Source organism: Colossoma macropomum, unplaced genomic scaffold (genome assembly GCF_904425465.1).
Source record: "Colossoma macropomum unplaced genomic scaffold, Colossoma_macropomum, whole genome shotgun sequence".
NCBI lineage: Eukaryota > Metazoa > Chordata > Actinopteri > Characiformes > Serrasalmidae > Colossoma > Colossoma macropomum.
The window spans coordinates 5061910-5074187 of NW_023494805.1; the positions used below are offsets into that span (position 1 = coordinate 5061910).

Below are 12278 nucleotides of genomic sequence, written 5' to 3' on the forward strand. Positions count from 1 at the left end.
GAAGCAGTGACCTTTCCCTGAATTTGTATTTGAGTGTCTATTTTACCCAAATGATCAGTGTAACAATTTTGATTTTAAGACATTTAGGGAGTCCAAGAGCTTATTTAGGGGATCTCAGACCTCCCAGGACCCCCTGTGTTTCACACCTTGATCTAGTTAGACACAAAAGGCTCTTACACTTAAGATAACATCATTAATATAGAGTGGTGCAACACATTGTAAGTTTATGCTACTGTTGCCCTCAGATGAAGGAAAAAATTGCAACGTAATGGCTGGCAGGCTATATATAATGTGAAGCGCAGGCCAATTAATATCTGTCCACGGGACGCATTTGGCCAGGGCTGGACTTTGGACACTCCTGTCTTAAAGCAAACCACAGACCACTGTTTTTGGGAGAACCAGAGTTTTCTGCTTGTGCAGATTTAGAGACTGTAGATCTGTTCATGTATAGTTTGTGTTATTCATTCTCTAGTCCTTCATTAATGGTCAGTTTTTGACCACAGAGCTGCTCTTGTCTTGATATTTTAGGGGGGTGGTCCACTCTCAACCTAGCAGAGACACTGACATGGGTATAAAAACTCCAGCAACCCCGCTGTGTCTGATAGACTCATACCAGCACCACTACTGTGTCAGAGTCACTGCTGTGCTGAGAATGGAGTACAGGGTAGGTGTTTCTAATAAAGTGGCCAGTTAGTGGAAGCACAAGGTAGGTATTTCTGATAAAGTGGCCAGTTAGTGGAAGCACAAGGTAGGTGTTTCTTATAAAGTGGCCAGTTAGTAGAAGCACAAGGTAGGTGTTTCTTATAAAGTGGCCAGTGAGTGGAAGCACAAGGTAGGTGTTTCTTATAAAGTGGCCAGTTAGTGGAAGCACAAGGTAGGTGTTTCTTATAAAGTGGCCAGTTAGTGGAAGCACAAGGTAGGTATTTCTAATAAAGTGGCCAGTTAGTAGAAGCACAAGGTAGGTGTTTCTAATAAAGTGGCCAGTTAGTAGAAGCGCAAGGTAGGTGTTTCTAATAAAGTGGCCAGTTAGTGGAAGCGCAAGGTAGGTGTTTCTAATAAAGTGGCCAGTTAGTGGAAGCGCAAGGTAGGTGTTTCTAATAAAGTGGCCAGTTAGTGGAAGCGCAAGGTAGGTGTTTCTAATAAAGTGGCCAGTTAGTGGAAGCGTAAGTTCTGTGGGCAGTAATTAATGGTTCTAACGTACTCATATCTACTCAAACTCTAAATACCTTATTTATATTGGATTGTGCTCGTCCACCATTGTGGTGCTTCATTTTGCCGCCTCTCGTCTCTGAGCTGATAAGTCGTCGATTGCTCTTTAATTACGCTTCTCCTTAATCAGCCTGGGACTCCGGCGAGCTCAGGGAGAGATGAGTGTCTGTGTGGAGACGCTCACCTGCGATAAGGGATTGTTTTGCAGGCTGGGTGTTGAGGAGCCAGCAGTGTGAGGGCCGGCGTTTTGCTCGGCTGAGTGTTCGGCTGGAGAGCGTAATTAATAGTGAAAGCTGATAGAATCCTGACAAGATTTAATGAAGCAGGCAAAAGGCTCGATACGCTGCAGGGACTCGAGATAGAGGAGCAATTGCTGAGTTTAAAGGGATACTTTACCTAAACATGTGAACAGCTTACAATGGCTAAAATACAGTGTGGCCGGTTTGAATAATGAACATGAGGTCTGATAACTTTTTATCATGGATTTTTCATTCATTGTTAGTTATATTAGATTAGTTGTGTTTTTCGATGAGCTGCCCTTTTAAAAGAAAAGTCAGGGAAAAAATAAGTAACTCCAAATGTAGTCTATAATCAGCCAAAATGTACCATAAATGACATGAGATTAATTATGAATTTCTACTATCTGTTATTTCAGCAAATGGAGGGAAAAAACATCAAACCAAGTGTTTAAAAATTTTTGCAAACAAGAACTGGAGGTTAAGGTGGAAGAAACAGCCAACAGGAAAAAAAATACTCTTTCAAAAATACAATAAAACCACTTGTTCTTATATTTTTTCTTAAGATAAGATAAGATAATCCTTTATTAGTCCCACAATGGGAAATTCTCAGTGTTACAACAGCAAAGGGAGAGCGAGGCCCTCAAGAAAAAGAAAAGAAGTAACAAGAAGAGAATCAACAAGCAAATAATTAACTTTAAGTACTTAACAAGGTTTTACAGTTTGTTACTTTATAGACAAAGTATATAATTCTAAAAGTAAAAATAAGATAAAAATATAAAGTCTATCCTTCACAAAAATGAACAATATAAAGAATTATAAAGAAATAAAAGCTGAAATATTTACACTGTAAGGATATTTTACGGAGTTTGCATGTTCTCCCCGTGTCTGCGTGGGTTTCCTCCGGGTACTCCGGTTTCCTCCCACAGTCCAAAGACATGCAGTCAGGCCAATTGGACATGCTAAATTGCCCCTAGGTGTGTGTGTGTGTGTGTGTGTGTGTGTGTGTGTGTGTGTGTGTGTGAGTGAGTGTGAATGTGTATGTCTGTCTGTCTGCCCTGCGATGGACTGGCGACCTGTCCAGGGTGTATCCTGCCTTCTGCCCAATGACAGCTGGGATAGGCTCCAGCACCCCACCGCGGCCCAGAAGGATAAGCGGTTTAGATGATGGATGGATGAATATTTTACCCGAATTTCACATTGAGTATTACACATGAGGTACTGATTTATGTTCCCCATGGGATGGTGAGGAGTTTCCATAATGAGAAAAACCTTTGGCAAACAATCAAAAGTAAAGATACTTAAAAAATGAAAGGAGAAAATTACAGAAAGTAAGAAAAAAGCTCAAAGTGAGCTGGAGCTGCTGCAACAGGCTGCCACTCACACAGCACCATCTTTGAACAATAACATTTTTAACATGACCTTTTTTTCTTAAGGATAAAGTTAAGAAAAAAACACGTTTAAGAAGATTTTCTTTCTTAAGACACTTTCGTGAATCCGGCCCCTGATCTGTTCAGATTAATGTCACATACAGGTCACATTTAAAAGTGTGAACAACAAAATCGGATTTGGGCCACTTGTGCCTGCTGTGTGAACAGAGCCTAAGTTTCTTTATAAAACTGATAGTTCTGGTCCTAAAATCTGATTGGCTGAGCTGCGTTCAAAGCAATAGCAAAATCCACAATATACGTACACATATGACGCCTCTCAACAACTGAACTGTGTATCACTGCACCACGGCATGAAAAAACCTTTGTGCTGTTAATGGAATAATCTTTGACTCTAATGCTGCTCGCACGGACCACCGAGTGGTCTGAAGAAGTAAGAACCCGTTTTTTGTTTAAGCTGAGGGGCTGACAACTCAAGTTCTTAACTAGAACTAGGCTGGTCAGCTAGCTAACAGGCTAAAAGAGCCAACAGCCTAAACATCTACAATTGTTAATATCACAGGCTTGAATTAAAGCACTTACGGTGTGATTAACTGTAAAACAGCGGTGTAAAAGTCTAAAAATGACACTTGATTGTCTTACATGCTTCAAATATCCGTGTTTCAGTCAGAAGTCGCGTCAAACCCAGACTGAATTCCAAACGGCTCCGTACTCCCTAAATAGTGTTCTAGCTATGAAAGTTTAGAAATTCTAGCCTCTGCTGTCCCAAATGACTATTTCTTAGCTGTGTTTTGCTCCGTTGGGCTGCAGGATGTAGTATTCAAATTGCTACGTAGTGCACTATGTAGGGAGCAGGGAGCCGTGTGAGATTCAGCCCCAGCACAAGAAGAGGATTGGTGCTAAATAAGACTCGCGGTGGTAATTTGGACCAAAAAGTAGTTATAAAGCGAAGCTTTTTGCATTAAACAGGTCTGTGTTATCATATGTCCATTGTTATACAACAAATAGTTAAAAAGTTCATGAAATGACTGTAATATACACCGATGGGCGACTGAACGTTCTCGTCATTCAGAGGTCCATGGTTGCTTGGCAACGATACCATACTCTAAAGGAACTAAATTTCTTGACTTATGTCGATTATTATTAAAAAATACCTTAAATTATCTTCTGAAAAATGGTGTGTTTTATCATATTTGATGTTGGCTGCTGTTTTATAAAAGCAGTAAGCCACTCGAGGACATGCGTTACTGCGATTTTATCACAGGAAAGTGAGTTTTACATACACTGCTTTGCGTCGTGCCTAACAACACCCTTCCCCGTGATAAAATCGCAGTAAAGCGTGGCCTCCCATGGTTTATTGCTTTAATAAACTGCTTTAAAGGGATTCTTCTCCCAGAAAAGCTAACTGCTAATGAGGGGTGAAAGTGAACAGGGCTGATTGGCCGACCTTGTGTAAGTAACGCTAATTTGTTCCTGTAAGTCTTTTATTCACTGTTAGTTTTTGTGACGTGTCCCTCAAAAAGAAGCCTCATTGTCATCAAACCTCACCCACATGACTGATGTCCTATGGATTACATGAAGGGACAGATTTACAGCTCCTTCCTTCTCTCTCGATGAAATAGCGACAGAAAGAGGTAAAGGAAAAGAGAGAGAGAGGGTGAGAAAGAGAGAAAGGAGAGGAAAAGCAAGGACAAAAAAAGAGAGGAGAGAAACAGGTGGAAAAGAGAGAAAGAGAAAAGAGAGAAATTAAGAGAGATGGTGATGATTCTGTTAGCTCTGTCCCTCTCGGGGACACGGAGTCGTTCTCAGGTGTTTTTGTTACTGAAGAGCTGTTGAAGGTTCTCCAGACTCAGATTCTCCACTTCAAAGCCTCTTCTTCCTCCTGTCGTCTCAGGCGTCCCTCTCAGTGTTGTCTCCACGGAGACGGACAGGTCCTTTGTGTCTGTCCTCATCAGCTCCTTGTGTGTGTGTTTCTGTTTCACAATTCTGACCTTGTGAGGACTCGAGGATCCTACAGACCTTTAAAGGTGTGTAGGGACACTGGACTGTTTATCTCTAGGGGACAAATGAATGGCATTTCCATGAAACGTTCTTTATATGAACATGACGACAACTACAGCATGACATCACTACCTCACATAGATATATCTTAAAGGGGAATTCCACCCGTTTTTTCAAAGTTCTGGCATAATTCTGTTACAGACTCAGATTTCTTTACAGTGGTGGTGATAGGAACCAGGGGTCACCATGACTACAACACAGATATAGCCATTTTATTCACTATCCAAAACCACCAGTGAACCTACACGAGTCTTCTGAGTTTTGTATGGAACGTAGATGATGGTAAAATAGTGGAAAATCTGAAATAATGTGTTTGTATGTACGTCTGCACCAAGAATCAGGCAGAAACACTCAACCATTTCATTTACTAGCTTTCTGTGAGGGACTCTTAAGAGGCCTTGAACTCTTCAGACGTCTGGTTCCTATCATCACCACTGTGAACAATTCTGACTCTGTAAGTTTCTCTGGAACAGAGCGTTTCACACCAAACCACTCTGAGTGACTCTGTTTACATGTGTAATGATTGAATTATGCAGAATTAAAAGAAAAACTGGTGGAATCCCCCACTGGCATTAGAGCTGGAGGAGCACACTGAAAAAGCAGTTCCGGTTCCTTTTCCTCTGGGATCATGGTTCTCAGGCAGAGCCTGTGAAAACCCAGCCCACCGCACTACACTGATAATGTTCTAGCCTAAAGTCTTCCCTCCGGAAAACGAGTCCCATCTCAGAGGAAATGAATCAGACAGGCTTGCGGCTTCACTGTAAGTCAGTGAGTCAGAGGAAGAATCTCCTCCACAATGAGGTTAACATAGCAGAAACATCAGTCTTCAGTTTGTAAATAGAGCAGATATCACAGCAGCATTACGTCTGATCACTGTTACACTGAGATCACCCACAGTCACGGCATTACATCTGATCACTGTTACACTGAGATCACCCACAGTCACGGCATTACATCTGATTACTGTTACACTGAGATCACCCACAGTCATGGCATTACATCTGATCACTGTTACACTGAGATCACCCACACTCACGGCATTACATCTGATCACTGTTACACTGAGATCACCCACAGTCACGGCATTACATCTGATCACTGTTACACTGAGGGTGTCACCCACAGTCACAGCATTACATCTGATTACTGTTACACTGAGATCACCCACAGTCACGGCATTACATCTGATCACTGTTACACTGAGATCACCCACAGTCACAGCATTACATCTGATCACTGTTACACTGAGGGTGTCACCCACACTCACGGCATTGCATCTGATCACTGTTACACTGAGATCACCCACAGTCACATCATTACATCTGATCACTGTTACACTGAGATCACCCACACTCACGGCATTACATCTGATCACTGTTACACTGAGGGTGTCACCCACAGTCACGGCATTACATCTGATCACTGTTACACTGAGATCACCCACAGTCACGGCATTACATCTGATCACTGTTACACTGAGATCACCCACAGTCACGGCATTACATCTGATTACTGTTACGCTGAGGAGATCACCCACAGTCACAACATTATGTCTGATTACTGTTACACTGAGATCACCCACAGTCACATCATTACATCTGATCACTGTTACACTGAGACTATCACCCACGGTCACATCATTACATCTGATCACTGTTACACTGAGGGTGTCACCCACAGTCACTGCATTACATCTGATCACTGTTACACTGAGGGTATCACCCACAGTCCCAGCATTACGTCTGATCACTGTTACACTGAGATCAACCACAGTCCCAGCATTACGTCTGATCACTGTTACACTGAGATCACCCACAGTCACGGCATTACATCTGATCACTGTTACACTGAGGGTGTCACCCACAGTCACGGCATTACATCTGATCACTGTTACACTGAGATCACCCACAGTCACAGCATTACATCTGATCACTGTTACACTGAGATCACCCACAGTCACAGCATTACATCTGATTACTGTTACACTGAGGAGATCACCCACAGTCACAACATTATGTCTGATTACTGTTACACTGAGATCACCCACAGTCACATCATTACATCTGATCACTGTTACACTGAGACTATCACCCACGGTCACATCATTACATCTGATCACTGTTACACTGAGACTATCACCCACGGTCACATCATTACATCTGATCACTGTTACACTGAGGGTGTCACCCACAGTCACTGCATTACATCTGATCACTGTTACACTGAGGGTATCACCCACAGTCACAGCATTACGTCTGATCACTGTTACACTGAGATCACCCACAGTCACAGCATTACGTCTGATCACTGTTACACTGAGATCACCCACAGTCACGGCATTACATCTGATCACTGTTACACTGAGATCACCCACAGTCACAGCATTACATCTGATCACTGTTACACTGAGATCACCCACAGTCACGGCATTACATCTGATCACTGTTACACTGAGATCACCCACAGTCACAGCATTACGTCTGATCACTGTTACACTGAGATCACCCACAGTCACGGCATTACATCTGATTACTGTTACACTGAGATCACCCACAGTCACAGCATTACATCTGATCACTGTTACACTGAGATCACCCACAGTCACGGCATTACATCTGATTACTGTTACACTGAGATCACCCACAGTCACGGCATTACATCTGATCACTGTTACACTGAGATCACCCACAGTCACAGCATTACATCTGATCACTGTTACACTGAGATCACCCACAGTCACGGCATTACATCTGATTACTGTTACACTGAGATCACCCACAGTCACGGCATTACATCTGATTACTGTTACACTGAGGAGATCACCCACAGTCACAACATTATGTCTGATTACTGTTACACTGAGATCACCCACAGTCACATCATTACATCTGATCACTGTTACACTGAGACTATCACCCACGGTCACATCATTACATCTGATCACTGTTACACTGAGGGTATCACCCACAGTCACAGCATTACGTCTGATCACTGTTACACTGAGATCACCCACGGTCCCAGCATTACGTCTGATCACTGTTACACTGAGATCACCCACAGTCACGGCATTACATCTGATCACTGTTACACTGAGGGTGTCACCCACAGTCACGGCATTACATCTGATCACTGTTACACTGAGATCACCCACAGTCACAGCATTACATCTGATCACTGTTACACTGAGATCACCCACAGTCACAGCATTACATCTGATTACTGTTACACTGAGGAGATCACCCACAGTCACAACATTATGTCTGATTACTGTTACACTGAGATCACCCACAGTCACATCATTACATCTGATCACTGTTACACTGAGACTATCACCCACGGTCACATCATTACATCTGATCACTGTTACACTGAGGGTGTCAGCCACAGTCACTGCATTATGTCTGATTACTGTTACACTGAGGGTGTCACCCACAGTCACTGCATTACATCTGATCACTGTTACACTGAGGGTATCACCCACAGTCACAGCATTACGTCTGATCACTGTTACACTGAGATCACCCACAGTCCCAGCATTACGTCTGATCACTGTTACACTGAGATCACCCACAGTGATGGCATTACATCTGATCACTGTTACACTGAGATCACCCACAGTGATGGCATTACATCTGATCACTTTCGCTCTGAGGGTGTCACCCACAGTGACGGCATTACATCCGATCACTGTTACATTGAGGGTATCACTCTAAGTCACAGCATTATGTCTGATTACTGTTACACTGAGGGTATCACCCATGGTCACAGCATTACATCTGATCACTGTTACACTGAGATCACCCTCAGTCCAAAACATTATGTCTGATCACTGTTACACTAAGGATCTTTCTTTCTTCTTTTCTCTTCTTTCTTTCTTTCTTTCTTTCTTTCTTTCTTTCTTTCTTTCTTTCTTTCTTCCTTTTTCTTCTTTCTTTTTCTTTCTTTCTTTCTTTTTTCTTTTTCCTTTCTTCTTTCACTCTTTTTCATTGTGTCTCTTTCTTTCTTTTTCTTTCTTCCTTTGTTCTTTCTTTGTTTTTTCTTTCTTGCTTTTTTCTTTTCATTCTCTCATTCTTTCTTTCTTTCTTTCTTTCTCTTTTTTCTTCTTTCTTTCTTTCTTTCTTTGCTTCTTCCTTTCTTTTTTCTTTTTCCTTTCTTTCTCTCTTATTCATTGTGTATCTTTTTTTTTCCTTCTTCCTTCATTCTTTCTTTTTTCTTTCTTGCTTTTTTCTTTTCATTCTCTTTCATTCTCTTTCTTTCTTTCTTTCTTTCTTTCTTTCTTTCTTTCTTTCTTTCTGTGTTTTGTTCTTTCTTTTTTCATTTTCTTTTTTTCCTTCCTTCCTTTCTTTCTGTCATAGCTTTTTTCTTTCATTCTCTCTTTCTTTCTGTCCTTCTTTCTTTGTCTTTTTTCTCTCTTTCTTTCTTTGTCTGTCTTTCTTTCTTTGTTTCTGTAACAGTCTTTTTTGGTGCTATGTAGAACCTTTTACAAAAATGATTTTAAAAAATGATCACTTTAGCATTCAAGCCTAATACAGGGTGATAATATAGAGCACAAGTGTGAACACTGAGACTGCGAGTAGCCGGAATTGGGACAAGATTGAGAACAGAACAAAAAAAAGAAGAAAACCTGAAACTCATTAATCGTTCATTGAACATTATCGTTATCATTCATTATGTGTGAAATATAGTAATACATATTCTTATATCATTGCTGTCCAAAGAAAAACAATTATCTCCAAAATGGAGACTTTACAGGAGAAGGTAAACATGTTCTGTACTTTCAAAGTAAGTTAATGTAAAGAGATTTTATTCCGAGCAATTTTGCACAATGTGTTCAAATGACAGCTCCGATGCTCAAATGATGTAGAAAAGAAGATATTGAAAAGAAATTGTGTTTTTTACCATATTTAATATTTGATAAACTATAACAAACAATACACAGCCTAAATATGATGAATTATTAGTTTATCATAGTCTTAGTCCAGGTTTGCATTGTAACTTGTGGAGGTAAAATTCTTCTCCATCCTTTCTTCTCTAAAACGTCTTCAGAATCACCACCTAAAGTCAGCTAAACATAAAGCAGACATAATACATCCAGTTTTATTATTAAACGATAACATAGTAATAATAACATTGTGATCTGCTCTCAGGGGATGTTTGAATTGTGAAAGCTGTGAACATCAACAAACCAATAATCCCCTGTTAATCCATCATGGAAAGATCAATGAGATCCTCAACCAGCAGAACAGATTTGATTTAAACGTGTTTTATTCAGTTTCAAGGCTGTGATGTTCAGTAATGATTAAACAGTTCAGTTCCTGGTTACCTCAGACGGAGGCATCGGTCAGCTGGTCTCCAGAACAATATCAGAGTCCATCTTACACCGAGACCAAGACAAGACCAGACTTGAGTGCTATAACACTAGTGTGAAGCTGAAGCAGAGACTTTCTATAATTCATTATAATAAAATAAACCTTCATACACGCTCTCTGTCATCATATCACCATATTTATCTTCATAAATTCAATACTTTTTAAAGAGTCCTTCTTCCTGAGGGTGAAATGGGCCTTTTTGCATGCACGCTTGGAAGCTCCAATGGCAGCGCAGCCACAACATCACAGTCCAGGAGCTTCACTGTTCCTTTTGGCCCATTAATCTGTGTATAATCACAGCCTTTCGCCTTATAGGCTTGTTATCATGATGGCATATTGACACACTGTTCAGGCACCGTGAGGGTCAGTCGTAAACCCCGCCGTGCTCCAGTGGGCTCTGCCCTTCTGTAAATTCATGTCTCGTATTGTTTTAATTGCCGTTTCTCTGCTCTGCCCCTAATGACTGTGACGTGTTGTGTTTTCAGGCTGTCTCTTTGAGGATGATCTATGCGAGCCGTATGAAGTTTGTGCCAACGGTGAGTAGATACTGCATGACTCATTTTTTCTTTATGCATAAGTTACCGGCTCAGAACCAGCTCATTAGGCGGGGAAACGGCTGATGGTGGGGAAAAAGCTACTTTAACACCCCCCTCCTCCCTCCCCTAAACCCCCCTGAGACCTAGGAAACTGTCTGAGGAAGTCTGCAGTGAGGTGATAGAGGCTGACTATATTGATCTATATAGTGGCTTTAGGCCCCTATAGTTCACTTGTTCTAGCTGGAAGCTGTTTTCCTAAACTGCCCCTCAAAGGTTTGGGGTGCCCAAAGCTTTTATTATTGCTGTCACAAATCCATGATTTGATGGTAATGATTTGTGTTTACTAAGTTGGCTTACCCTACACTCCTTCATGAGTCTGAACCAGAGATTTACAGGCTCGCAGAGCCTAAATAGGAGTGCTGAACAGCGCTTAATGTGGTTGTCTTTCAACATTTTGTGTATTTTGTATGTTTAGCTGAAAGAAATCACTGAAATAGAGTGGCTTCCTTTAACTGGGCTTTGTAGTGGGCTCTTTACTATGAGTGATTTGATGTGATTTTGCCTTATTTTAGATTTTTAAACATTCTGCTTAGTGAAATTTAACAACAGACATTTTTGAAACATATTTGGTTGTAGTTTGTTCTCTGCCTTATCAAACTTGTAGATTTGGTTGGTTTCGTATGTTTATTTCATGGCAAATTGAGCAGAGAATGTTGAATATTGAGCAAATGTCACAATGTAAAACTAACTTTATCAAACAAACAATGTTTCTTATATACATTATAAACTTAAGAACAATAGCACTCAAGGTTCTGTGTTATCAAGGCCCAGTCCCATTTCTTATTGTTACCCCTACCCCTTGTTTTTGAGTGTCTTCTTGCCCCTTGGAACTGAGTTACAAGGGGACCCTCAAATAAAAAGATCATCACTTCATTAACAGCTACCAGCGCTGCTCTGTAGGCGACCCTGCCAGTCTGCAGTGACAGCAGAGGAGGGTAAAGTTCAGCTCCTCACTGCTGGGCTTTAGTTACATTTAGGGCATCATATGACTTCAAAGAGGGGACAATTATTTATTATTGCCCACCCCTAATTCTTCAGTGATATGAAGCTGAAGTCAGATATTCTCCAGCTTCTTGTTCGAAATTTTCCTGTTCGACCTTAAATGGTGCAGCAGTTACATTCAGGCACTTCAGGCGTCAGAACTGCTGGACTATTTAAGGTGGAATGGGAAAATTAGCTAGATAGCTACCGACACATTAGCGTACTACTAGTGACTTTTGATGCTTGTCTATGAAGAAAATGACCATAATACACTGAAATGACATTAAACTAAGATGATACAATAATTATCGTAATTTTTTAACAGAGAAAATATTTACATTTTTGGGTTTCTTTGGTCTCTTGCACAGCCATCTTACCGGTTTTCCTTTTTTTTCTCATAACACTCTGTTTTGAGTCTGAAAGACTTCCGTTTGGAGG

The 12278-nt window shown here is 41.0% G+C and overlaps 1 protein-coding gene across 1 annotated transcript in view; it reads left to right on the plus strand.

Moving 5' to 3' along the window:
* The window catches only part of ptprn2 (protein tyrosine phosphatase receptor type N2), a 419224-nt gene that overhangs the window by 38020 nt on the left and 368926 nt on the right, over positions 1–12278 (plus strand). Inside the window, exon 2 of the mRNA XM_036596937.1 lies at positions 10749–10799. Coding sequence (XP_036452830.1) covers positions 10749–10799 — 51 coding nt within the window. The remainder of the gene's footprint in view (positions 1–10748; positions 10800–12278) is intronic.